The sequence below is a fragment of the Xenopus tropicalis genome, chromosome 4 (assembly GCF_000004195.4).
Source record: "Xenopus tropicalis strain Nigerian chromosome 4, UCB_Xtro_10.0, whole genome shotgun sequence".
NCBI classification, from domain to species: domain Eukaryota; kingdom Metazoa; phylum Chordata; class Amphibia; order Anura; family Pipidae; genus Xenopus; species Xenopus tropicalis.
In genome coordinates this window covers 15,009,144-15,036,599 of record NC_030680.2, presented here as the reverse complement: position 1 = coordinate 15,036,599, position 27,456 = coordinate 15,009,144, and the positions used below count along the sequence as shown (strand labels likewise).

Genomic DNA, 27,456 nt, shown 5'->3' with positions numbered 1-27,456 from the left:
TTCTGTCCCCTGCACTCACCCCACTTCTGACTCTCCCTTCTTCTCCTACCCAATTGTCAGATGAATGAAGTATCTGGGATGGAGGATATCATTAGCCTGTAGGAGTGGAATTCTCAAAATATGAGAGAACTGTGAAATACAAGTACCTTATGTAGAAATACATTTTAAAAATTGTTTAGAAATCATTCTTAAAAAATGTAATTGTAGCAAATTTACGTTTTTTACAAAAGTTGGTCTTTTTCCTAAACTAGAGTTATAGTGATAGAAATACTCAGAGAGAGACATAATAGGGATCTCCAGAGTAATCTCTCTTGAATGTCTTTCCTTTATGTCGAAACTGTTGCTGAAAACTGACCCAGATCTGACTGCCTTGAGATTATTTTATCAAGGGAGTTAAAATTAGCATTATCCTATTGTTATAAATGAGTATATACCCACCCACTCTTTCCACTGTATCCTCTCCCCTCCTCCACCTGTTTGTGGCCTGATCCTTCAGATGTTATTGTCCCACCAACCCCCATTCAACAAACAGGCGACTCTTGTCAGTCAAACCAAAAGTTAATTCCCCGTTAATTTTTTTTTTTTTTTATACAAATGGAGGTCGTTTCCTTCATTTTATTCTGGGAGAGAACATGGACATGAGGCATCACCCTTGAACCATGACTGACGCCTGGAAAGCAATCACCCCCCAGTGAGTAGAAATGGAAGGAGACGCTCACGTTCTGAATTGGGATTGTTAATCGTCTTTTTTTTCACTGGCTTAACTGCATCTTTACTAAAAAAATAAGCTCAGCCCATTACTCTAATTAGACTCAAGAGCATTGATCTGATCCATTGGGATGGATTAGATTCTACTTGTGTTCAGGCTACTCCTACTCGTGTGTCTGTAAAGCTTCAGAGCCACAAACAATGGCATCTTGGGTGTATATTTCAGCCCTGGCATCTTTCAGCCAATGGAGAAGGGCCCAATACCACCACCACTTTCGCCTCCTACTTCCATTCAGATGTATAAGTAAGCGGCAGTTGTGAATTTGGGCATTTCTCTGTCAGCCTATGGGCTAAGGCACATGAGAAATTTTGATTTGAGGGGGCTTATACTCTTAGCCAGGGGACCTAGCCTGAAGGTCACTTTCTAAAGAATGTCTGTTTCTGTCCTAGACATTCCTTGAAGTCCATCTTGAAGGTCAGAACTAGGAGAAGGCAACTGCAACAGAGTGCATGTGCATTGGGTTCAATAGGAGGAGAATGCAATGAATGGGAGAAGGATCAACAAAGGAAGGAGCATCAATACTACTTGGCCTGCCTCTGCTTATTCGATATCTCAGATATTCTTAGGACTATGTCTAAATGTAACATAAATAACATCAATACTGGTATAGTTTACGGGGGACCTGACCAAAAGTAGGGTCTTTGTTTCTAAATATTGTAGCCAAGCTCTTTTCTATATGTACCCCTAGGTATGATAGGATCTTAACTAATTGCCTCCAGGGAAGTTGTTCCCCTACATATGGTAGCATGTTAATTGAATGCCTCCAGGGAAGTTGTTCCCCTAAGTATGGTAGGATCTTAACTGAATGCCTCCAGGGAAGTTGTTCCCCTACATATGGTAGCATGTTAATTGAATGACTCCAGGGAAGTTGTTCCCCTACATATGGTAGCATGTTAATTGAATGACTCCAGGGAAGTTGTTACCCTACATATGGTAGCATGTTAATTGAATACCTCCAGGGAAGTTGTTCCCCTACATATGGTAGCATGTTAATTGAATGACTCCAGGGAAGTTGTTACCCTACATATGGTAGCATGTTAATTGAATACCTCCAGGGAAGTTGTTCCCCTACATATGGTAGCATGTTAATTGAATGACTCCAGGGAAGTTGTTCCCCTACATATGGTAGCATGTTAATTGAATGCCTCCAGGGAAGTTGTTCCCCTAAGTATGGTAGGATCTTAACTGAATGCCTCCAGGGAAGTTGTTCCCCTAAGTATGGTAGCATGTTAATTGAATGCCTCCAGGGAAGTTGTTCCCCTACATATGGTAGCATGTTAATTGAATGCCTCCAGGGAAGTTGTTCCCCTAAGTATGGTAGGATCTTAACTGAATGCCTCCAGGGAAGTTGTTCCCCTAAGTATGGTAGCATGTTAATTGAATGCCTCCAGGGAAGTTGTTCCCCTACATATGGTAGCATGTTAATTGAATGCCTCCAGGGAAGTTGTTCCCCTAAGTATGGTAGGATCTTAACTGAATGCCTCCAGGGAAGTTGTTCCCCTAAGTATGGTAGCATGTTAATTGAATGACTCCAGGGAAGTTGTTCCCCTACATATGGTAGCATGTTAATTGAATGCCTCCAAGGAAGTTGTTCCCCTAAGTATGGTAGGATCTTAACTGAATGCCTCCAGGGAAGTTGTTCCCCTACATATGGTAGCATGTTAATTGAATGCCTCCAGGGAAGTTGTTCCCCTAAGTATGGTAGGATCTTAACTGAATGCCTCCAGGGAAGTTGTTCCCCTACATATGGTAGCATGTTAATTGAATGACTCCAGGGAAGTTGTTCCCCTACATATGGTAGCATGTTAATTGAATGACTCCAGGGAAGTTGTTCCCCTACATATGGTAGCATGTTAATTGAATACCTCCAGGGAAGTTGTTCCCCTACATATGGTAGCATGTTAATTGAATGCCTCCAGGGAAGTTGTTCCCCTACATATGGTAGCATGTTAATTAAATGCCTCCAGGGAAGTTGTTCCCCTAAGTATGGTAGGATGTTAACTGAATGCCTCCAGGGATGTACCTCAACTGAAAGGTGGGGAAAAATATCATTTCGGGAGGGGGTCAGAAGGGTAAGTTTAGCCACGGCACACAACTTTTCTTGCCTGACATTCATCCCGCCCGGGGCCTGCTCGCATCAACATTCGGAACTGGATGGAAAAGTCTGACTTTTTATGGATTAACCTTGCTTTTAGTAGAATTCTCTTGAGCTTGTACAATCAATAAGGAAATGTAGCAAAAGGTACATGGATGATTCCAGCTATAGTTACCCACGATAACCAACCTGGATATTTGCTTCTACACAGCAGATTCGTTTGAATGCAAATATCTGACATTCTATAACTTCATGCAGTTCTGCACTGATACAAACAACAGTTCCCTTAGTTCCTGTATGTAAGAGTTGGGTAGAACCTGCCAGCTATAAACATTCCTTATTATACTCACTAAAGAATCCCTCTGACCACTGAGCCCATCTAGAAATCAGTTTAGAACAGAGGCTCAAACAGTACCCCCCACAGGCCGAATAATTAGTAGTTGATATGCCCTTTATAAGTTTCATTTAGTAATTTTACTGGGATGTCTGGGGTTAATATGCCCTTTATCAATTTAATGTAGTAATACTGGCACCTTTGAAGTTAATATGTCCTTTATTCTTTTTATTTAGTGATTATACTGGCACATCTGGGGCATGTAAAGTGGGTGTGGCAGGTGGGGGCATGGTCACAAAGCAGGCGTGGCCAAAACAATTTTGGCGCACAACCCGCGTCACATATTTTTGTCCCTTTTTCTCTTAATGAAATGTTGTGAGGTATGGTAACCGCCTATGGCATCTTACAGCAGCCCCTCTGGCATTTGCCAGAATATACAGTTTGCCAGTCCTGGGCCTGCCTTCCTCCATCAGATTGTTAGATTTAATAATGTTGTTCCCAATTATCAACAACTACCATGGTGCCATTTGATAGCTTTAAACAACTAGACTGATCCAAAGTGTACTGTACCGAGGGGGGTGCAACCTGAAGGCATGTGAATGAGAAAATAAGAAAGCACCTACGTGCAAGACTCAAGACGAAGGAGATTACAGCGTCTATACCAGAACAATGTCAAGAAGTAAAGTTCACCTTCATATAATTAACTCTTTAGTATGTTATGGATGAACCTATGGTAAGCAGCTTTTGAATTGCCTTTATTATTTATTTTGAATGGTATATGCATTCCTATTCTGCCTATTTCCAGCCTGCACATGACAGTGCTATCTGGTGGTTACGGGTCACTGACCCTGGCTGCCAAAAAAAACCAAATCAATTTCAGCTTTTCTTTTTTTGAAATTCCAAGCCTGAGAGTTGAAGAAGAAAAAACATTTAATTTGAAAAAAAAAAAGAACGAAGACTAATTGCAAATTGTCTTGTAATGCAAGACTTTTAAGACTTATGGCACACAGAGAGCACTCTCCATCAGCAGTGTTTTCTATTAATGCTAATGACAGACTACATGGCTGGTTTTGGTTGTTTTTACCAGCCATTGGTGTAAATCTAGACATCTAGACTGGGCTTCAAAATAGGCCCTGGCATTTAAAGTACACAGAGGCCCAAACAGCCCCCCCCCCAGCCCAATAAATAGTGACTGTCTGTGGCACCTTACAGCAGCCCCCTGGCATTCCCAGTACCCAGAGGCACAAACAGCCCCCCAGCCCAATAAATAGTGAGTGTCTGTGGCACCTTACAGCCCCCCTGGCATTCCCAGTACCCAGAGGCACAAACAGCCCCCCAGCCCAATAAATAGTGACTGTCTATGGCACCTTACAGCCCCCCTGGCATTCCCAGTACCCAGAGGCACAAACAGCCCCCCCCAGCCCAATAAATAGTGACTGTCTGTGGCACCTTACAGCCCCCCTGGCATTCCCAGTACCCAGAGGCACAAACACCCCCCCCAGCCCAATAAATAGTGAGTGTCTGTGGCACCTTACAGCCCCCCTGGCATTCCCAGTACCCAGAGGCACAAACAACCCCCCAGCCCAATAAATAGTGACTGTCTGTGGCACCTTACAGCCCCCCTGGCATTCCCAGTACCCAGAGGCACAAACAGCCCCCAAGCCCAATAAATAGTGACTGTCTGTGGCACCTTACAGCCCCCCTGGCATTCCCAGTACCCAGAGGCCCAAACAGCCCAATAAATAGTGACTGTCTATGGCATCTTACAGCAGCCCCTCTGGGGGCAGCTTTCCAGTCTGGTGTAACTACTGGAGAGCTGGGCAGAGCCCTTCCCACCAAAGGCCCAGCAGACACACGATGCGCCACATGAAAGTTTGCAGGTAGAAAAGTGTGCGGTGCATGTCCCTGGGGGCATTATGGGTAAAGGACATGGCAACTGGCATCCAAAATTGTTCCTAAATTACCCATTAGATCAGTGATCCCCAACCAGTGGTTCCTGAGCAACATGTTGCTCTTAGTGGCCTCAAAGTAGGTGCCCATTTTTAAATTTCTGGCTTGGAGACACATTTTGGAACTGTAGAGACACAGTTTTACTCCAAGCAGAACCTCCTGCCGGCAAGTAGTCCACATAAGGATACTAAATAACCAATCACAGTCCGTTTATTGGCATCCCCAAAAAACCTTTTTTCATGGTTACGTGGCTCATCAACACTTTTTACATCTGAGTGTGGCTCACAAGTACAAAAGAATGGAGATCCCTTAGGTCTATAGTACAAATTATGTCCCATAGAATTTAACATATGACCCTGACACTATGAGGGCAAAGCAAATCTTCAGTAAGTATATTGGCAGTTTCAGGCTTAGATAGATGAAGAGATTACGGAGAGATAATTAAGCGCACCTACTAATGTGTCCATCCAACCAGATCTTAGCAGTCTTAGCCCACATATAAATCGAAGAGTATTCGGTTTTTCTTAATGATATGCTTTTTCCTCCTGACCTTGTGTTAAAGGACCCAAAAATGGCTTGGATGTAGCTCTGCTATCCACCAGGTCTCCCGAAATAAATCAACCCTCCATAGGGGGACGCAAGAGCAGGCCATGGGGCAAACACAGGCTGCATACAAGGACGAAATCGACGTGGCGGATTTGCAGGACATGTACAAGAAATTTGTTACGGAGTGTCCCAGTGGGGCGCTGTTCCTGCACGAATTCAAGCAGTTTTTTGGAGTCTCCGCGAACAACGAAGTGTCACAGTTCATGGAAAGTCTGTTCAAGTCCTTTGACCGAAACAGGGTAAGGAAGGCAATTATTTCTCTTGATTGTTGGGGTTACAGAAATATGGAGGAATGCCATAAAGGGGATGTACCCTCCCTCCCAAAAATGTTGCCTAATGAAAGAAATTTGAATTCTAAAATGTAAGTGGCCATTGGTATTAAAAGAGTATCTGTCTGTCCCTTACTGTCCTCAGCCCCATTGGTTCTGACTTTTCAAACAATGTAGCAGAAGCCAGACGATGAACAGACCTGTAAAGGAACAGGCACGGCTGATTTCTGCTACGGTATTTCAAGAGACGGAATCAACAGTGCAGAAAGGGACAGGACTGATTTGAAATAATAATTACATTTACAAATAGGGTTAAATCTATTGAAAACATCTGGAAAGATGCTTAATGTATTATCTTTTGGGTTTACAGCCCTTTTAAAGAAAGAACAGCTGTTCTGCATTGGTCTTAAGAGCAGTTTGTGTTGATATATCTAAGAAAGTGAAAACTATCGGATTAATGAGATTATTGTGGATTGTGGTTGCCGTGAGGGCGGCCTGGATTCCCCTATCTCAGTTCTTTGGTAAGTGTAAGAGACCCTGGAGACATTAAAGGGAGAGTATACCCTGTTTTGTTTTAATTTGCTTTGTCTTTTTGTTAACAACCATAAACATATTGGCACAGGGTATTCTGCACAGGGAGCCTTATTTATCATTATCTATATGTAATACACAGGAATCATTAAGATATTAGTACTGATTACTAATATCCTTATCATTTACAGTAGGGGGTACATTATCCCTTTTAATACACAAGTAATACTCAGAGTTCCCTGTATAACTCAGCCTGTAGCCTTGTGCCTTTATATGGGGGGCACAGAACCCCTCAGTGACTGCTAATATCCTTATCATTTACAGTAGGGGGTACATTATCCCTTATAATACATGAGTGATACTCAGAGTTCCCTGTATAACTCAGCCTGCAGCCTTGTGCCTTTATATGGGGGGCACAGAACCCCTCAGTGACTGCTAATATCCTTATCATTTACAGTAGGGGGTACATTATCCCTTATAATACATGAGTGATACTCAGAGTTCCCTGTATAACTCAGCCTGCAGCCTTGTGCCTTTATATGGGGGGCACAGAACCCCTCAGTGACTGCTAATATCCTTATCATTTACAGTAGGGGGTACATTATCCCTTATAATACATGAGTGATACTCAGAGTTCCCTGTATAACTCAGCCTGTAGCCTTGTGCCTTTATATGGGGGGCACAGAACCCCTCAGTGACTGCTAATATCCTTATCATTTACAGTAGGGGGTACATTATCCCCTATAATACATGAGTGATACTCAGAGTTCCCTGTATAACTCAGCCTGCAGCCTTGTGCCTTTATATGGTCACAGAACCCCTCAGTGACTGCTAATATCCTTATCATTTACAGTAGGGGGTACATTATCCCTTATAATACATGAGTGATTCTCAGAGTTCCCTGTATAACTCAGCCTGCAGCCTTGTGCCTTTATATGGGCACAGAACCCCTCAGTGACTGCTAATATCCTTATCATTTACAGTAGGGGGTACATTATCCCTTATAATACATGAGTGATACTCAGAGTTCCCTGTATAACTCAGCCTGCAGCCTTGTGCCTTTATATGGGCACAGAACCCCTCAGTGACTGCTAATATCCTTATCATTTACAGTAGGGGGTACATTATCCCTTATAATACATGAGTAATACTCAGAGTTCCCTGTATAACGCAACCCAGGCCCTCATGCCTTTATATGGTTATGGAAACACATCACACACATTTATGCCCAACTTGACCTGACTCGTCGTGAATAAATCTTTGTGACTCCTGGAAAATCTGGTAGGTTTCCAGCTCTGTTAAAGTGAATAAACATGCCTCACCCATCTGAAACAGAAATTACAAAGGCTTATGGAAGTGACACCACTCACTTTCCCCCTTAAACCACAGTTTAAGGGCTTCCCAAGTCCCTTATGTTTCTTAAGGCGGGCATATCGCCAAGCGAGCAGATCTTCTTCTGATATGGCCACCTATGGATGGGCAATATCGGGCTAAAACGGTGGGAATAGGTACCATCGGTTCGGGGGTTCCATCAACGAGCCAATGCGGTCCCCGATCAGATGCAAAAATCAAACCTGCAGGTACCAGGAGATATACTGAATGATGAACACCTTGTTAAAAATTCCTCTTTGCTTATCTAGGACAACACCATCGATTTTCTGGAGTACGTGGCGGCCCTTAATCTCACTCTGCGTGGAAAACTGGAACACAAGCTGCGATGGTCTTTCAAAATCTATGACAAGGATGGCAATGGCTGTGTGGATAAGAGGGAGCTGAAAGAAATCATACAGGTAACGGCAAAATCATCATTACTTTTACTGGAACGGGAAGGTCCCAATGTCAGGATTGTTCCCTTGCAGCAGAAATGTCAGTGTTCCAGTAGGGGGTGCTGTATAGTGTGAAGCTCCATGTTAGATGTCATTCATGTCTTCCACTTCAAAATGGAACCTGTTGCCCTGTTTCTTTGGGGTTTTATGTGTAGGTCTGTTGAGAGCAGGCCCGGACTGGGATTCAAAATAATCCCTGGCATTTCCAGTACACAGAGGCCCAAACAGCCCCCCAGCAGCCCAATAAATAGTGACTGTCTATGGCATCTTACAGCAGCCCCTCTGGCATTTGCCAGTCTGGGCCTGGTTGAAAGCAAGAGCCAGGTGACCACACGCCATCCCTTTCATGGATGGCCAAGGGAAGGGGTTGTCTATATTGGGTACTCCATTTGAAAGAGGGAGCCCATAGTTCCCAATTGTACTGATTCATGGGACACTCATAATTTAAATGGTGGTGTTAAGGAGTATTTGAGCGTGACATTCCAAAAATGTTCTGCCTGTTTGAATTGGGAATGATGACAATAATGAGAGAAGAAACTCAGAATAAAGATCCTTGTGTGTGAGGGCCTGGTGGGCTGAGGGCCAGGAAGCATTACAGAGAGTACTTGGGGCATTCATATATGTTTGTTTTTTTGGTTTACAGTCAATATACAGCATAAAGAGAGGCTGGAGAAGAGATCAAGAGGCCCAATTAATGAGCCCAGAAGAAATATGTGAAAGGATTTTCCAAATTGTGGATGAAAATGGTGATGGTAAGTATGGGCTGTATATAATGAATCTGGCTTTGTGTGAGCAGCTTGGTAAATTCATGGTTAGCTACAGGGACATAGGGAAGGGAATAGGCAATACCACCACCAGAAAGCAACGGTGAGCCCTGAGAGTGAGGAGAGAGGGTTAGCCAAAGACAGCACCATCAGAAGTCAAACATGGCAAGAGAACATGGCCTGGATAAAGAGATCCAGACATGGCAGTGGCACAAGGAGCAGGTAAAATGGCAGCTACCATAGGCAACACAGAGACTAGTAAAGAAATGGCTATGGCAGAGATATGAGATATAAAAGAAGCATGGAAAATGGCAACCTCTATTGGCCAAAAAGCAATTGTCAAAGATAAGATGGTAATGGGTAACACAAAGATGGGTGTAGATATTGTAGTGGCAAAAATGTCTGGAATAGAAAGTTTTGGTAAGAAACACACCGAAAGAGATACAGCGGTGGCAAAGAGGAGTGGAACAGTAAGAACATGTAAGATGGAAGCCACAGCAGACAAGACAAGAGTCCAACTCTTTGTTATTTCTACTATAGGTCTATACAGTACTGGGCCTAGGGTTGCAGATGCCCAAGGCAAGCCCTGGTCCAAACTTCCAACCTCCCACCTGCTTGTCTCCTCGACTGTACTCGGAACCTCCCACACCCCCCCATCCCACACAAGCAACTCACACCCCTGGTAGGCAGAATAGTTACATGCCCAGTGTCCCCCTCACCACTGTGCCCCACGGACGTGCCTCTTGTGCCTACCTCTAGTTCCTTCTGGCCCTGGATACTGCCTATATTTTATTGTTGTCAGAGAAGGTTCTCTCTAGTGGGCACTAGGAGGCCCAGTCTGGGTCTGACTCTTGAAACAATGTAGCAGAATTCAGCTTCCCTACAGGTCTGTTAATCTATTGGCTTCTGCACAGTATCTGAGCTTTGTTTCAATTCTGGATTTCTGTCTCCTATCCCCCCCCCAGGGCAGCTGTCACTGCAGGAGTTTGTGGAAGGGGCTAAGAAGGACACCTGGGTCCTAAAGATGCTGCAGCTCGATACCAATCCCTGCAACTGGGTTATGGAGCAGCGGAGAAAGAGCGCCTTATTCTGAGTGAATTTTAATGGCAGCTTGGAAGCAGCTTCGTGTGCAGCGACTCGCGCCAAGGGGAACCGAAGAACAGCTCCTCTTTGTTTGTTCTTCTTGGCTAAAGGGCTTTTGTAGGCAGATGGTAAAAATATTTCTTCATACTTTTAATCACTGTCAGCTCCATCGGACTGGACTCTTTCCACACGTTTCTAACATTCCAAATGTGTTTCTAATATTCCAAATGAGTCTAATAAAGAGAAAAGAAATCAATTGTTATAGGAAGAGTTAACTTTGATTGTACCGTACTAAAGCCAAAAAAGAAAATCTCCTGTATACTAAGCTTATTGCACCAGCCCACAGGTTTGGCAGCCCTGTAACAGTAATGTTTCCGGCCTCCAAAGTTGCCAAGAGCAGCTCCCCATCTCCTGGTCTTGATTGGCCATTCTATAAGTGTCAGTGGCACTGCTCATGCTCAGTGTGCTCTGGGCTGCTGTTGAAAACTAAAGCTTACGGGCCTAACATCAGTTAGGCTACATCTGTCATAGACACTGAGGCTACCGTGCTGTGGCATGAAAGGAGTGGGGCAGTGAAGTAAAACGGGTGGAGCTATGACATAGGGGCTGATGGAGAACGAGTTATTCAGAGGATCAGGGAATAAAGATAACATTGGGGCTTTGTAAATTTGCAATACTGGCCCTGGCCTTGGCAGGTGTTGGTTACGCAAACCTAGGCCCTAGGCTCAAGTGACAGCAGTACAAAGCATGTGCTGGGAATCAGAAGAAAGGAGGATGGGGGGCTGTTTAATTGTATGTAGGGCACAAGCAGTGGAGTAACCTCATAGAGGTCATTTACAGGGTTGGACTGCATCAGCTGGGTGTCCCCACCTGCCCAGACCCGATCCTGGCCAGCGATCCCCCAGGCCCCCAACGCGCCAAAGCTCAGGGGAGGGGGTTAGGTGGGTGGCCGTGTAGGCCACGGCAGGGGCCCCTTGGTGGGGTGCGGAGCCTCTGGGATGGCAGCCCCAGTTGGCCCTGCACCCAGGGGTGCAAAAGCACTTTGGGCTGCAAGAGCACACACGTTAGTGCTCATCTACAGAGCATTTGCACTGCCCTCAACACTTTTGCCAGATGAAAAAGGCAAAGACAGGGCCTCGATATGGGCAAGTCCTACTGATCCTACTTTGCCCCTCGGGGCAAGGAAGGGGTGAATAGGGGCTGAGGCATGTAGGGATCCCCTTTTGAATCTAGTGTGACCTATTGCAGGAATCTGGTGCAGCTCTCCAAAATGCAGCGGAGAGGCCTGCAGCTATTTGCACAATGCCCCACACACAGAGAGGGCACCAATGCAATAACTGTCATAGAAAAACGTGGCAATTTGCCCCAATTTTGCAATTCTCCATCTTGACCACAGTAAGAGTCCAAAGATGCTGATCCAGAGGATTCTTGCCTCATTAGAAAAACCTCTGTGGGAATATATGAATTCTGCCCAGGTCCAGGCTACTGGTGATTCCAAGGTTCCCTTGTGTTCATGAGCATAATTGCATGCAATTCAACCGAGCATTAGTAAAGGGGTAGCTCACCTTCAAGTTAAATTTAAGTTATAAAATGGCCAATTTGTATTAAGTTTTCAATTGGTCTTCATTTTTTATAGTTTTTAAATTATGCGCCTTGTTTTTCCGACTCTTTTAAGCTTTCAAATGGGGGTTACTGACCCCAGCAGCCCATAAGCTATTGCTCTGTGAGGCTACAATTTTTATTGTTATCATCATTTTTTATTATTTATCTTTCTATTCAGGCCCCCTCCTATTTACAGTATATTCAAGTCTCTCATTCAAACCACTGCCTGGTTTGTAGGGTAATTTGGACCCTAGCAACCAGATAGCTGCTGAAATTCCAAACTGGAAAGCTGCTCAACAAAAATCTAAATAATTTAAAAACCACAAATAATAAAAAATGAAGACCAATTGCAAATTGTCTCTTTACATTGTACCAAAAGTTAATTCAAAGGTGAACATTACCTCCATCCTCTTTTATTGTCTTGCGTCTCCCTCTTCTGTCCAAGCTCTGGTACTACATGTTTAGCAAGGGATAACTCTCACCTACCATCTATCATCTTAAGTAGTAAAGCAAATCATTTTACTACACTACAGTATATGAGAGTCACCTTCCAGTATATATGAACACAATGAACATCTGCTTATATTTTTAGCCAGCGTCCAGAATTTTAGCAGAGGTCTAAATAAACATATACCAAGGGATATCTGAGAGGTAATTAAGGGAATGGTTCACCTTTACCTTTAACTTTTAGTATGTTATAGAATGACCAATTCTGAGCAACTTTTCAATTAGTCTTCATTATTTATGTTTGATTCTTTCCAGCTTTCAAATGGACCCAGCAGCCAAAAATCTATTGCTCTGTGAGGCTACAATTGTATTGTTATTGTTACTTTATATTATTGATTTTTTTATTCTGGTTTATTTCTTTTTCTATTCATATATCAGCCTCTAATTCAAACCACTCCCTGGTTGCTAAGGTCATTTGGATCCCAGCAATCAAATTGCTGCTGAAACTCTAAACTGGAGAGCTGCTGGACAAGAAGTAAAATAATGAAAAAAACTATAAAAAATTTAAAACGAAGACCACTTGCAAAATGTTTTAGAATATTACTTTCTACATCATACTTAGGGGCACATTTATCAAAGTACAGATAGTTTCCGGATAGAAAAAATTCTAAGTTTTCATACTTTGCGTATTTTTGCGACTTTTGCGTACTTTGCAACTATTTGCGCAACTATTTGTGCAACAAAATCGTATTTGTTGCATTGAGTGACTTTCCTTGGGCCAGGTTGGAGCTGCAGAGTGCCATTGAGCCCTATGGGAGACTTTCCTTGGGCCAGGTTGGAGCTGCAGAGTGCCATTGAGCCCTATGGGAGACTTTCCTTGGGCCAGGTTGGAGCTGCAGAGTGCCATTGAGCCCTATGGGAGACTTTCCTTGGGCCAGGTTGGAGCTGCAGAGTGCCATTGAGCCCTATGGGAGACTTTCCTTGGGCCAGGTTGGAGCTGCAGAGTGCCATTGAGCCCTATGGGAGACTTTCCTTGGGCCAGGTTGGAGCTGCAGAGTGCCATTGAGCCCTATGGGAGGCTTTCCTTGGGCCAGGTTGGAGCTGCAGAGTGCCATTGAGCCCTATGGGAGACTTTCCTTGGGCCGGGTTGGAGTTGCAGAGTGCCATTGAGCCCTATGGGAGACTTTCCTTGGGCCGGGTTGGAGCTGCAGAGTGCCATTGATCCCTATGGGAGACTTTCCTTGGGCCAGGTTGGAGCTGCAGAGTGCCATTGAGCCCTATGGGAGACTTTCCTTGGGCCGGGTTGGAGCTGCAGAGTGCCATTGAGCCCTATGGGAGACTTTCCTTGGGCCGGGTTGGAGCTGCAGAGTGCCATTGAGCCCTATGGGAGGCTTTCCTTGGGCCGGGTTGGAGCTGCAGAGTGCCATTGAGCCCTATGGGAGACTTTCCTTGGGCCGGGTTGGAGCTGCAGAGTGCCATTGAGCCCTATGGGAGACTTTCCTTGGGCCGGGTTGGAGCTGCAGAGTGCCATTGAGCCCTATGGGAGGCTTTCCTTGGGCCAGGTTGGAGCTGCAGAGTGCCATTGAGCCCTATGGGAGACTTTCCTTGGGCCAGGTTGGAGCTGCAGAGTGCCATTGAGTCCTATGGGAGACTTTCCTTGGGCCAGGTTGGAGCTGCAGAGTGCCATTGAGCCCTATGGGAGACTTTCCTTGGGCCAGGTTGGAGCTGCAGAGTGCCATTGAGCCCTATGGGAGACTTTCCTTGGGCCGGGTTGGAGTTTTCATACTTTGCGTATTTTTGCGACTTTTGCGTACTTTGCAACTATTTGCGCAACTATTTGTGCAACAAAATCGTATTTGTTGCATTGAGTGACTTTCCTTGGGCCAGGTTGGAGCTGCAGAGTGCCATTGAGCCCTATGGGAGACTTTCCTTGGGCCAGGTTGGAGCTGCAGAGTGCCATTGAGCCCTATGGGAGACTTTCCTTGGGCCAGGTTGGAGCTGCAGAGTGCCATTGAGCCCTATGGGAGGCTTTCCTTGGGCCGGGTTGGAGCTGCAGAGTGCCATTGAGCCCTATGGGAGACTTTCCTTGGGCCGGGTTGGAGCTGCAGAGTGCCATTGAGCCCTATGGGAGACTTTCCTTGGGCCGGGTTGGAGCTGCAGAGTGCCATTGAGCCCTATGGGAGACTTTCCTTGGGCCAGGTTGGAGCTGCAGAGTGCCATTGAGCCCTATGGGAGGCTTTCCTTGGGCCAGGTTGGAGCTGCAGAGTGCCATTCTCTATAAATTTAGACATCATTTTTTCTGCCTCTATCTCATAAAGTGCATCATTCGAGGTTATCCGGCGTACCCTTAAGAATTGACTTTTTGGTAGGCCGGTCAATAACCCAGGAGGATGGAAACTTTTAGATTGTACAAAATTATTCCGATCTGTAGGTTTTTTGTAAACAGTAGTCACAAATTCATTATTCATGTACATTATATCTACGTCCAAAAAGTGTAAAGTATTAGGGTGAAACTCCAACCTAAATTTTATGGTAGTATGTACATTATTGAGATGTTCCACAAAATCATGTAGTTTACTGGCTGTACCTGTCCAGATTAAAAAAGTATCATCCACATATCTTACATAGGTATGAATATACTGAGCATATTCACCCACCAAGATATGTGTAGTTTCAATAAAATCCATAAAGGAATTGGCATAGATGGGTGCCATGTTAGCACCCATTGCGCAGCCTTGGCGCTGCAAGTAAAACTCATTGTTAAACTGGAAATAGTTTTTTACCAATACCATTTCCAGAAGTTCGCAAATGAAATTAATTTTATGGTTAGGTAAATTAGTTCTGGACAGGTACATCCGCACACATTCAATCCCATCACTGTGAGGTATTGACGTGAACAAATCTTTCACATCAAGTGAACACATGAGAAAATCTTCAGTAGGTGGCACAGTCTCCCCAATTACATTTAAAAATTGAGTAGTATCCCATAAACAATGGGTTAAAAGTGGTGTTAATTCTTGTAGGGCCATATCCACATAGCAAGCTAGTGGTTGAAAAAGAGACCCTATATTGGAAACTATGGGTCTCCCTGGAGGGTTTAAAATACTCTTATGAATTTTAGGGCGGAAATATATATACGGGATATTCGGATGATCAACCACAAGTAAATTATACAAATCCTCTGAAATTATTCCCTCCATCACTGCTGCATTAAGGTATATACTTAACTCTGTTTTAAACCTAATTGTAGGGTCAGAATTTAACTTTTCATAATGTAAGGGGTTATCCAGCTGCCGATACGCTTCCATCTCATAATCCACCCTTGTCCGCCTTTGTGATGTAAATGGAGGTATTATTTTTTAACATTTGCAGAGCCTTTCTCTCTTGCAAAGAAATATTAGAAGCTTTAAACTGTTTAGTAATTAAGTTTTTTTCAACTTCCATCATCACAGAAGCTTCAAAGGCATGAATCGCCGGGTAATTTCCTGGGGGATTAAAGCAACTTTTTTTAGACAATTTCTGTCTTAATAGTGCTAAATCATCATTTTTCTTAGTAATACTAGGTCTATCCGCGAAGTAAGCTTTTAATTTCAAAGACCTAACAAATTTAAACATATCAATAACAAAATTAAATGGTGCATTGGAATAAACCGGAACAAAATTCAATCCTCTGTTTAAAACTGACAGTTCATTAGGGCTAAGTTCATAAGATGAAAGATTAAACATCATATTTACCGCTGCCCCCTTGTTGGTTTCTGAAATTTGTTCCGACGTTGAGTGAGTTGTAGTTCTGCGCCCCCTCCGTGTTTTTCGTTTCTTTTTCGGCTGCGGTAGCCCCTGGATAAAAAAGACCCCGCTGAGGACTGGGAAGAGGAAGCCGGTGACTGGCTTTGTTCATCCACTGGCTGCCGAAATGAAGACTCGCTGGATGCGGCAGGGGAACGCCAAGGTCTACACTGTTGTTTTCACGACTCCCTCCACGTGTAGACCTCACCCCGCTCGTAGTCTTGCGTGTCTCTGCGGAATTTGCGCAACTTGTTCTGAATAATCTCCTGTTGCAGCGTCACGATTTTGCGATCCAGTTCCTGGAGCTTGTCAGAGGTCTCACCTCCCCCGATAGCCTTGAGTTCCTCCTTGACCTTGTAGATTTGCTGTTTGAGGTCTTTCTGCAACTGCTGGATCGTTAAGGTAAGTAGATCAAGACTGCAGCAATTCAGGATCCCTTGCCACTTATTTAAAAATTCATGGTCCTCCTTAAAGAGCACTGGCTTTAAAGAAACACGGAGACCCCGCGGTATCCTCTGTGCCTTTACATATTCCCATTGTAAGACTTTCCTTGGGCCAGGTTGGAGCTGCAGAGTGCCATTGAGCCCTATGGGAGACTTTCCTTGGGCCAGGTTGGAGCTGCAGAGTGCCATTGAGCCCTATGGGTGACTTTCCTTGGGCCGGGTTGGAGCTGCAGAGTGCCATTGAGCCCTATGGGAGACTTTCCTTGGGCCAGGTTGGAGCTGCAGAGTGCCATTGAGCCCTATGGGAGACTTTCCTTGGGCCGGGTTGGAGCTGCAGAGTGCCATTGAGCCCTATGGGAGACTTTCCTTGGGCCAGGTTGGAGCTGCAGAGTGCCATTGAGCCCTATGGGAGACTTTCCTTGGGCCGGGTTGGAGCTGCAGAGTGCCATTGAGCCCTATGGGAGACTTTCCTTGGGCCAGGTTGGAGCTGCAGAGTGCCATTGAGCCCTATGGGAGGCTTTCCTTGGGCCGGGTTGGAGCTGCAGAGTGCCATTGAGCCCTATGGGAGACTTTCCTTGGGCCGGGTTGGAGCTGCAGAGTGCCATTGAGCCCTATGGGAGACTTTCCTTGGGCCGGGTTGGAGCTGCAGAGTGCCATTGAGCCCTAAGGGAGACTTTCCTTGGGCCGGGTTGGAGCTGCAGAGTGCCATTGAGCCCTATGGGAGACTTTCCTTGGGCCGGGTTGGAGCTGCAGAGTGCCATTGAGCCCTATGGGAGACTTCCCTTGGGCCGGGTTGGAGCTGCAGAGTGCCATTGAGCCCTATGGGAGACTTCCCTTGGGCCGGGTTGGAGCTGCAGAGTGCCATTGAGCCCTATGGGAGACTTCCCTTGGGCCGGGTTGGAGCTGCAGAGTGCCATTGAGCCCTATGGGAGACTTTCCTTGGGCCGGGTTGGAGCTGCAGAGTGCCATTGAGCCCTATGGGAGACTTTCCTTGGGCCGGGTTGGAGCTGCAGAGTACCATTGAGCCCTGTGGGAGACTTCCAAAAACATGCACAGAAGGCAGAAGGCAAAAAGGTTTTCCCGCCGTTTACGATCATTCGTATACGAAAATGTTGTGACTTTCGGATTGCCAATACGATATTATCATATCTAATCCAATTTTCCCCATTTCGGGATTCAAACTCATAACTTTGATGAACGTGCCCCTAAACGTTAACTCAAAGATGAACAACCCTTTAACATAGAATAGAGAAGTAAAAAATGCAGGAAGGTCTGTATTTGTTTTCCAGAAAAGGGGGAAACCCGAAGGGTGAAGACACACGGAGCTACTTAGTAGGAACTACTTTTTTTTGGCTAGTAAACACCAGAAATACCCTACCATAACAATACTGAGAATTGCCTATGCTAAGACACACAGAGACAATTATAAGTAAATGATCAGCCTTGTCTATCTTAGGGCTCTGGCACACGGGGAGATTAGTCGCCCGCCACAAGACTCCCTGTTCACGGGCGACTAATCTCCCCGAGTTGCCATCACCTGCCATTCCACCGGCGAAAGTGTAAGTCGCCGGTGGGATGGCACACGCGGCGGTGCGATTTCGCGCAAATTGCCGGTTACCTGCAAGGCTTTTCCGGTGATTTGCTGAAATCGCGCCGCCGTGTGTGCCATCCCACCGGCGACTTACACTTTCGCCGGTGGAATGGCAGGTGATGGCAACTCGGGGAGATTAGTCGCCCGCGAACAGGGAGTTTTGTGGCGGGCGACTAATCCCCCCGTGTGCCAGAGCCCTTAGTAGCCAGGACAAGTCGCTGTTAATAGTAGCTCTGTGTGTCTTCACCCTAACAGCAGAAGCTGATATGTCTACTTAAACACACAACATACCACAATAAATATCTCTCCATAAACGTGAGAACCCAGGGCAAATGCCCTTTTACTTCAGCTGAAGCTGAAAAGAAAGCCCCCAAATCCCTGTCTCAGAACACTGGCATTGCTGCCTAGGAGGATTAGAGTATTTGTTCTTGTTTGCCTATTTGCTGAGCTTTGACAGACTAGAATCAATCCCACAACGCAACATCAGCCGCCATCTTTGAGACTGGCAGTCGCAGTAACCATTAGGGGGCGGAGAACAGTCTCTTTCCTGACGGGCTCTGACGTCACCCCTCAGCTGTAGTGTTGATCCAAGATGGCGGCCGAAATGGAACAGCAGGGCGCAGGGGGAGATTGAGCCAGAGTTGGGGGGAAAGCGATACTGCCAGCTGGATATGTGCCCGTCCTGATGAGCCTGGGGCTCAGGTAATGGAACTTTATTTGGAAAAGAGCGGCGGGTTGGGCCCAGGCCCTTTAGGAAGTGGGGTACGAACACATTGGCTGCCCCTCAGGTGCCAGCGAGGAAGGCAGGGGGGTGTAATGGGGTTTATAATAATAATAATATGAAAAATACAAATAGGACCTGTATTGGCTTATGAGGGAAGTGATTCCATAAAGACCTGTATCCCATCTGTACCTTATGGCTGCCACATCATCTCTAACACAGGTGCCCTGACTGACCCCCTCATATACTCTGCACAGAACCCACTGCCTCCATCTTGCCTTGGAACACTATGCCTTGGAATACTGTGCCTTGCACAATGTGGCAGATCTGCCCCACACACACAGGGAAACTGGCAGAACAAGCTGAGAGGGCACAGGGGACGGAGCCGCATTTGTAGAAGTAGGGCACTGCCCATTGTTTCCCAGCTTAGGCCTTTTGTGAGCTGGCGAGGGGCTTAATCCCCCAAAATGTTCTTTATTGCATTCAGTAAATAGGGATCAGGCCCGGACTGGCAATCTGTGGGTCTGGCAAATGCCAGAGGGACTGCTGTAAGGTGCCATAGGCACTCACTATTTATTGGGCTGGGGGGGCTGTTTGTGCCTCTGGGTACTGGGAATGCCAGGGGGGCTGTAAGGTACCACAGACAGTCACTATTTATTGGGCTGGGGGGGCTGTTTGTGCCTCTGGGTACTGGGAATGCCAGGGGGGCTGTAAGGTGCCACAGACAGTCACTATTTATTGGGCTGGGGGGGCTGTTTGTGCCTCTGGGTACTGGGAATGCCAGGGGGGCTGTAAGGTGCCACAGACAGTCACTATTTATTGGGCTGGGGGGGCTGTTTGTGCCTCTGGGTACTGGGAATGCCAGGGGGGCTGTAAGGTGCCACAGACAGTCACTATTTATTGGGCTGGGGGGCTGTTTGTGCCTCTGGGTACTGGGAATGCCAGGAGGGCTGTAAGGTGCCACAGACAGTCACTATTTCTTGGGCTGGGGGGGGGGCTGTTTGTGCCTCTGGGTACTGGGAATGCCAGGGGGGCTGTAAGGTGCCACAGACAGTCACTATTTATTGGGCTGGGGGGGCTGTTTGTACCTCTGGGTACTGGGAATGCCAGGGGGGCTGTAAGGTGCCATAGGCAGTCACTATTTATTGGGCTGCTGGGGGGGCTGTTTGGGCCTAAGTGTACTGGAAATGATAGGATGTATTTTGGGTGTCAGTTTGAACCTGATAGGACTCCATTCCCGTCTGTGCTGTTTGACATTCCTCCTATATCTTGCAGCAGAAACAATTGCACTACCAGGTTACAACTGTTTTGTTATTGTTTCTTTTTATCACTTATCTTTCTATTCAGGCCTCTTCCAGTCTCTCGTTCACACCACAGCTTGGTTGTTAGGGTAAATTGGACCCTAGCAACCATAAAGCTGTTAAAATACCAAACTGCAGTGTTGCTGAACTTTGCCTGATTCGGTCCTGCGCGTACAGTGGTTCAACAAAGTTTACACATCCACAAATGTATTGTATATGTTATCAGGCTTTGCTGGATCCCCATTCTTTAAATAAAACTGGTTCTCACTCACACCTGAATGTTTTCCCATTGAATGAAAGCACCAGTCTCTGATTTCACCTTCAAATTATATGACAATTCTAAGAATTCATTTAATTTTGCCACACACAGATATGTTATTGGATCATTTTTTTCAATAAATACATGCCCAGATATAATCATTTGTTTAAATAGGTTTTCTTCATCTACTTTTAGGACTTGCTTTAAAATCAGATAATAAAAATAAAGAACATTTTAACAAACTTTAATGTGCCACCGTAAATGGCTAAATCAGGCAAAGCTTAGCAACTCTGCAGTTTGGTATTTCAGTTGCTATGTGGTTGCTAGGGTCCAGTTTACACTAGCAAACCAGGCAGTGGTGTGAATGAGATACTGGAAAATGAATAGGCCTGAATAGAAATATAATTAATAAAAAGAAACAATAACAAAAACGCTGTGACTTCACAGAGCAGTAGTTTTGCAGCTGCAGGGGTCAGCGACCCCCATTTAAAAGCTGGAAACAGAACAGGAAGGACAGTCTTTTATAGGCCAGACTGGCAATCAGTGGGTTCTGGCAAATGCCAGAGGGGCTGCTGTAAGATGCCATAGACACTTACTATTTATTGGGCTGCTGGGGGGGCTGTTTGGGTCTCGGAATATTGAAATGCCAGGGCCTATTTTGAATGCCAATCCAGACCTAGCTATTTTTCTCCGGCCCAACAATCAGATCATAACAAAGGCGTATGCAGACCTGTCAAGAGAGGGCCGCGTCAACATGTCTGCTATCCTAAGGGATTAGGGGAGTTCCACGTGTAGTATATTCTTACAATACACGTATGACATGGAGTACATTCAGCACAGTTTAGTAAACTAAGTTTTGCTGCTGCTGCAGGGGTCAGTGACCCTACCCATTTCAAAGCAGGAAACATTACTGACACTTAGGTGCTGCTCTAGGTTCTATGCCAGCCAATAAGACGCCAGCCTGTCTCAGAATGCTTAGAGCAGTTATGTGGCAGTGTTGTGTTCTTGCTCATACACAGTGGCCTTATATGGGCTCCTCCTGTATCTGATGCCTCCGTGCATGGGTTACTGTTGCACAGATCCCTGAGATTCTGCCTTGTGTCTGAGAGAAAGGTGTTCTAGGATTACGGAAGGAGGGGGCAGAATCCCTGCTCATCCTACAGGAGACGAGAGAACTAGTTCAGCCAGTTTGGGTATCTCCTTAATGAGACAGAAAGCAGACAGACCACGTTGGAAGCTCTGAATGTAGAGCAGCTCATCCCTCCTCTGCTCTTAATGTTTTGAATAAAACACATTTACTGGTTCCCGTAACAAGTTAACCTTTTCTCTGCTAAAGTCTAGCAGAATAAACCCAGATCCTGCCTGTTTCCACCCTGTACATGTAGTAACTGACATGAAGGGCAATGGCTTGTGATTTTGCATACCACCCGTGGTAAGTGTTTATTCTCTGCCAGTTATTCTTTGTGTGAGTTACTACACATACGGGGTGTGTTTGTGTTTTTTTCCAGCGGCACACTGTGCACAACACCCTTCCAGCTGCAGTGGAATTGCAACTCCCAGTTGACCTCAACTCAAAACTTAGTTTGCAGAGTGGTATTAGGCATTCTAGGTCCTTGCCACTTGTAGGCCCACAGGTAGCCATATGTTATTTAATGAACCTACTGCACCAGCCTAAAGTTTCAGTGTCTCTATTATAGTAATGATCCAGGACTTATAGTCACAGGAGCGTGCCATCTTGGATTTTGTTAGGAGGGTCAGTGGCACTGCACATGCTCTGTGTGCTCTGAGCAGCTGTTGAGAAGGCAAGCTTAGGGGCCATTGCAAATTAATAAGCAAAAACCTTAGGTTGGCCTGGCATAAGCTGATGCTACAGGGCTGATTAGTAAATTCTAATGCTAATTGTATTGGTTTCTGAGCTGCCATGTGATATAAACCTGAATAAATTACCAATCAGCCTTCTAAGATGGTATATTGTGAGTAGGTCCCTAAGCTCAGGTAAGTGCCAGTAGCACAGAGAAGAGGATAGGTAGCTACTGGGGGCATCTTTGGAGGCACGGACCTTCCCTGTTTAAGGCCTGTGGGTGCCTTAGGCTGGTACAGGAGCCCAAAACTTAATGTACAACATTTCTAGCCTACTTCTTTAGTTGTCCTTTAAGGAGAGGGTCTTTGCCCTGGGGCTGAAGAGTTACAACACCTGGCTGTGCAGAGAGTGCACCGCAGACCTGGATTCCTAAGGAGCTCTTGTAATATTTGCTCTCTGAGCCGTGTAATTCTAAACTGCGAATGCCAGGAAAGGGTGCGTGTAACTCCTCGTGTTTTTGACTCAAATTAACCCCATAATGACCCATAAGTGATAAGCCCTGCATGCCTTCAGAAGGGAGAGGCCATGTTGTTCCTCATTTCTGCCGGCTTAGGGATTACTTATAGTATAGTTTTCCCCAGCGAAACAGTCATATAGATGTGGCTTTGTCACGAGAGAGACAGTCAGAAAGGTGGCCATACATTCCCACATTTGATTGGATGGTTTGGCCAATACTGCCCGACTGTCTAGGGCAGGGGTCCCCAACCTTTCTTACTAGTGAGCCACATTCAGCTTGTTCTGTCCTGTGATCAGTCATGAAACAACTTAAATAACTGATCATAGCCATAGAATTGCAAATATCAATGTTAATACTTTGAGCCATTTAAGGAGAGATCGGAATAATACTCTTCTTATTCTTAGTAACAATGTCTAGTTGCCTTTTGGTCTTATATTATATATCACCATACTGAATTTAACTGTGTATTGCTTTGCATGTGCATTAACTCTTTATCCTCTGTTCCAGAGCCAATTAGGCAAAATGTGGAAATGGTATTCTGGGGAAGAGGCGAACCTTCAAGGAGGAGTAAGTGCTTGTCTAATGTTTTCTCTATTGTTAATAAGAGTTAATGTGTATATTTTACTACTACATTTGTCTTTAGCCGTGTCTCTTATGCACCTCCATTTAAAGGGGTTAAATTTAATCTTGATTTCCTTACAAGTTAAGGAGGCCGTATACAGGCCCTCCAATGGCCTACCCTGCCAATATGAAACTGAAAATCACACAGACGCCAATCAGCAGTGTGCATTCCATAAATGTAATCCGATTGGGCCGAAGGCCAAGCGATCAAATCAATCAGATATTGCCTGTTTCAGGGTGGGCATGTTGGGGAAAGATCTGTTGGACTGGTGACCTCGCCAAACGAGCAAATCTTTCAGTGTATGGCCAGCTTTAAGGTGGCCATAAACAGGAAGATTTTAGCTGCTGGTTTGGCTCCTTCGGTCTAAGTTGGCATATTATCTGCCCTGTGCATGGGGCGCTCCAACAGGCCAACCTGATTGATATCTGCCCATATTGGCACTATGGCCAAATGATTGGATTAGTCTGATATCACCCTACTCAGGTTGGGCATATCGAGGAAAGATCAATTTATTTGGTGACCTCACCAAATGAGCCGATCTTTTAATGTATGGCACAGTGCTGACGGTCTCCATTTATAGATATAAGCAACAACACCATTACAGTGGCCACTAGATGCTACTGTTTTGTTAGACTGTATGGAGAATGAGATGGCCTGAAGTGAGGCTAGCAGTTAGGCAGCCACTCATAGTTATAAATGGATATTAGCAGAGAGGGAATGTTCTGTGCATGCCACAAGCTGTAACTTGATTGTTGTAATGTATATTTAAGGGAAAAACATTTATTGTATATGTATTTATCTCCTAAAATATGTAGGCTCCAGATAATCAGGGGAGCCCCAGTGGCACCATGTCGGTTGCAGATCTGACAGAACAGCTGGCACAGAACCAGCAGCTGGTGGCACAACTGAAGGAACTTATCAGAGAGAAAGATAATGAGCTTCGCAAGAAGGACCAGCAGCTCAAGGTCTGTACGCAAAGAGTCAGCGGTGCTTTGGGAGACTTGTTATCTTGTAAATCACTGTGATTGTGTGCAAGGCAACAAAAAATCCTAACACAGGAATCAGTGTCCATCAGCTGTTGCAAAGTAATCCTCTCTTCTGGCTTCTTGCAAAGTGAAGGCAGCTTTTGTATTTCAGCTGTTGCTGAGCCTTAGTTCTCACTCTCTCTCTATATATATATATATGTTTATCTTTCTGCTAATGAGTTCTCTTACTGTATTCAGTATTGTTAATTTTGATTTAAAAAAAATAAAAATGTTCAAAAAAAAAAAAATAGCCTATGTGACTTTTTGGTCCCTACTGGCCCCTCTATCTATCCATCTGTCCATCTGTCCATCTATCCATCTATCTATCTATCTATCCATCATCTATCTCTTTATTCACAAACATGTATATGCTTTGGTAATAGTCTGTTGCTGTTTTATTTTCAGATATGTAACATGTATGACCTATCTTTCGTTATTATTCTGTAATATGATTTTCAGCATGTGTAACTCACTGTTATTTATTAGATTCCACAGAGTGTAAATAATGTACTATCTGATCAAATCCCTTTATTTTAGGAAGAAAAAGAATCTGCAGAATCTAAGATATCAAAGGCCAAGCTCCAAAATAAAGCGAAGATTGCATCGCTGACATCACAGCTGGAAGAGCTAAGGAAACATCAGGCTTCCCCCCGATCACATGAGAAGAAATCCGACAACAAAAAGGTACATGTTTGCTTGTGATTCCCACAAAGGCAGGCAATTCTTGCTTGAAAGAAAATTACTGATCTGCATTTTGAGTGATAATTGCCTGCATGAAGCTGCAAAGGCAATTACACAGTTAATGGAGGTGTGGTTTGTTGCTTCCTGATGGCAGAGCTACAAATTAGCCCTTGTGCTTTCACTCTAAAGCCATTCACATGCTTAAGATTATTGTGTTGCATAGCTGTACTTTGGAATCGTTGACTAGAAACTATTGCTAAGCATAGTATGCTGTAAATGAGAAAGCAAGGCAGCTTGCTAGAACAGCAAGTGTTTAATTCTAACAAGCACACTGGGCATTTTGACAATAGCGGCCCTCTCAGAGAGAACCACAGCAGTGGTTGAATGGCAGCTGTGTCGCTGTCAAACAGATTCTACTGAGTATTGCAAAAATCTGCTTTCCGGAGTGATCTTTGTCTGACAGTGCTAGTATCTTTTATGGGCAGCACAAATCCTGTTTGAACTAATGGGAATCAGCTTGTGGTGGCCAAGGGTTTTTTGCCCAGCAACAATATTCCTTGAAAGGAAGGCTTTATTTACAATGCCCAGTGTTTTCCCTTTGTCACCCTGTTAGTGTCTGAAGGGGTTATTCACATTTAAATGAACTTTTAGTATGATGTATACAGTGATATTCTGAGACAATCTGCAATTGGTCTTCACTTTTTATTTGTACAGTATTTGTGCAGCAGCTCTCTAGTTTGGAATTTCGGCAGCTATCTGTTAGCTAGGGCCTTGTTTACCTTAGCAATCAGGCAGTGGTTTGAATGAGAGACTGAAATATGAATAGGAGACAGACTGAATAGAAAGATAAGTAATAAAAAGTAACACACATCGTTTTCTGACTGCCGGGGTCAGTGACCCCCATTTAAATGCTGGAAAGATGTAGAAGAAGACGGCAAATCATTCCAAAACTGTAAAAAATAAATAATGAAGACCAATTGCAGAGTTGCTAGGAATAGGACATACAAAAAGTTAACTTAAAGGTGAACCACCCCTTTAATGCCTTTTGGACTTATCCATATCAAAAAGTTAATATAGAAAGCTGCAAGAAAGAAAAGCTGTTTTCACTAGAATCTAGAAATATGCCGTATAGGGCAGTTCATGCACAGCATGACATGCAGATCATGGTAGTGACTAAACACGTCAGGTTTTAGGGAGTAACTATGTTCCGTTGAAGTAAGAAAATGCCCTGTAGTGTAGCCTCTGCCTTCATCTGGGAAACCGTTCTGATGTACAGAGCATTCCTGAATTTGTGTGATCACGGGCAAACATTCAGCGCTCAATGAAACAAGTTATTCAGTTATGAACAAGGGATTGTTTCAGGCCTTTGAAACATCCATGGAATTTGCTTATCCAGTATTAATTCACTGTTTCTCTTTTATTTTTTTTTTAAGGCCACAGGAGATGGAGACTATGAGAACAGTTCAGCAAATCGAGGAAAAATTCTTTTGTTAAAAAGGCGGGTTGAAGAATTAGAGTCACAGTTAGCACTTAGAAATGAAGAACTTCAAAGAAAGGTATATAAAACATTGGACATGCACTTTACTGTTATAGTACAGACATGTAACTGTATCTGCATTATCAGGGGTTTGTTTTCCTCTGCAATGTTTAGCCATAGGCAAACAGCTGCCCTCCAGAAGTTGGTCACTAGCAACACCTGGAGGACTGCAAGATATTTTAATTTAAACTTGGGCTCTGAACTCAACTGCTTTGAGTATGTGAGGCTGATTCTATATTCTGAGATGTTGGTGAACATTGTTTCTAGGAGGCTGACCTGGAGCAGCAGAGGTTGCGGGGTTCTCAGATGGATCTTATGCTCAGTGAAAAGGAGAAGAAACTGGCTGCCAAAGAGGCCTATATCATCGAGTTGCAGATGGCTGCAGGGTCAAACACATCCATGGATACACCCAGATCTCAAGAGAACACCCAGCAGGTATTTTAAGTTGTGGAACTTGAACTAAAACATAATTCCAACCTGGTTTGGGCCACCTGACAAGCAGATCTCTTGCTGGATTTTGGTGTCTGGCAACCTACTGGCAGGCAGGTTTATGGTATGCCACGATAAGGCTTATATAGGTGGTCACTCACCCCAGAAGCAAAGAAACGATTGCTCTACTAGCCTACAATTGTATAGTTATTGTTACTTTTTCATACTTTTCTTTCTGTTCAGTCCATCTCCTATTTATATTTAAGTCTTGGTTTCATACCACTGCCTTGTTGCTCTGGTAAACTTGACTATAGCACCCCCATATAGCAGCTGAAATCCAAAACTGGAGAGCTGCCAAACAAAAAATGAAATAATTCAAATCATACTACATCATACTGAAAGATATACCCTTCCATCCTGCAGGGTTCTTGAATTCATGGCAACATAGTTTTAATGGCGTTGCTAAT

At 44.7% G+C, this 27,456-nt stretch overlaps 2 protein-coding genes and 1 long non-coding RNA gene across 5 annotated transcripts in view; 2 read left to right on the top strand and 1 right to left on the bottom strand.

The window, feature by feature from the left end:
* Positions 1-478: 478 nt before the first annotated feature.
* On the top strand, positions 479-10,489 carry LOC100379842 (guanylate cyclase activator 1B-like). Of its 3 annotated transcripts, none has more exons than XM_031900488.1 (5): positions 479-691; positions 5,711-5,993; positions 8,195-8,344; positions 9,024-9,132; positions 10,115-10,248. In XM_031900488.1, the coding sequence occupies exons 1-5, from the start codon at positions 660-662 to the stop codon at positions 10,144-10,146; spliced, it is 606 nt and encodes a 201-aa protein (XP_031756348.1). In that variant the 5' UTR covers positions 479-659; the 3' UTR covers positions 10,147-10,248. The 3 variants fall into 3 exon arrangements, with proteins under 3 accessions (XP_031756348.1, XP_004913416.1, XP_002934113.2); XM_004913359.4 differs by having other exon boundaries at positions 486-691; positions 10,110-10,489; XM_002934067.5 differs by lacking the exon at positions 479-691 and adding an exon at positions 3,563-3,931 and having other exon boundaries at positions 10,110-10,489.
* LOC116410281 lies at positions 10,229-18,642 on the bottom strand. Its single transcript, XR_004222237.1, has 2 exons — positions 18,388-18,642; positions 10,229-10,460 (listed from the first exon to the last, which is right to left on the bottom strand). It is a non-coding gene; the product is annotated as an uncharacterized LOC116410281 (long non-coding RNA).
* A 33-nt stretch (positions 18,643-18,675) lies between these two features.
* The window catches only part of LOC100495258 (golgin subfamily B member 1-like), a 60,290-nt gene continuing 51,509 nt past the window's right edge, over positions 18,676-27,456 (top strand). The window contains exons 1-6 of the mRNA XM_004913362.4: positions 18,676-18,798; positions 23,203-23,262; positions 24,133-24,282; positions 24,880-25,026; positions 26,457-26,579; positions 26,828-26,995. Of these exons, the coding sequence (XP_004913419.2) occupies positions 23,218-23,262; positions 24,133-24,282; positions 24,880-25,026; positions 26,457-26,579; positions 26,828-26,995 (633 nt within the window). The 5' untranslated portion in view covers positions 18,676-18,798; positions 23,203-23,217. The remainder of the gene's footprint in view (positions 18,799-23,202; positions 23,263-24,132; positions 24,283-24,879; positions 25,027-26,456; positions 26,580-26,827; positions 26,996-27,456) is intronic.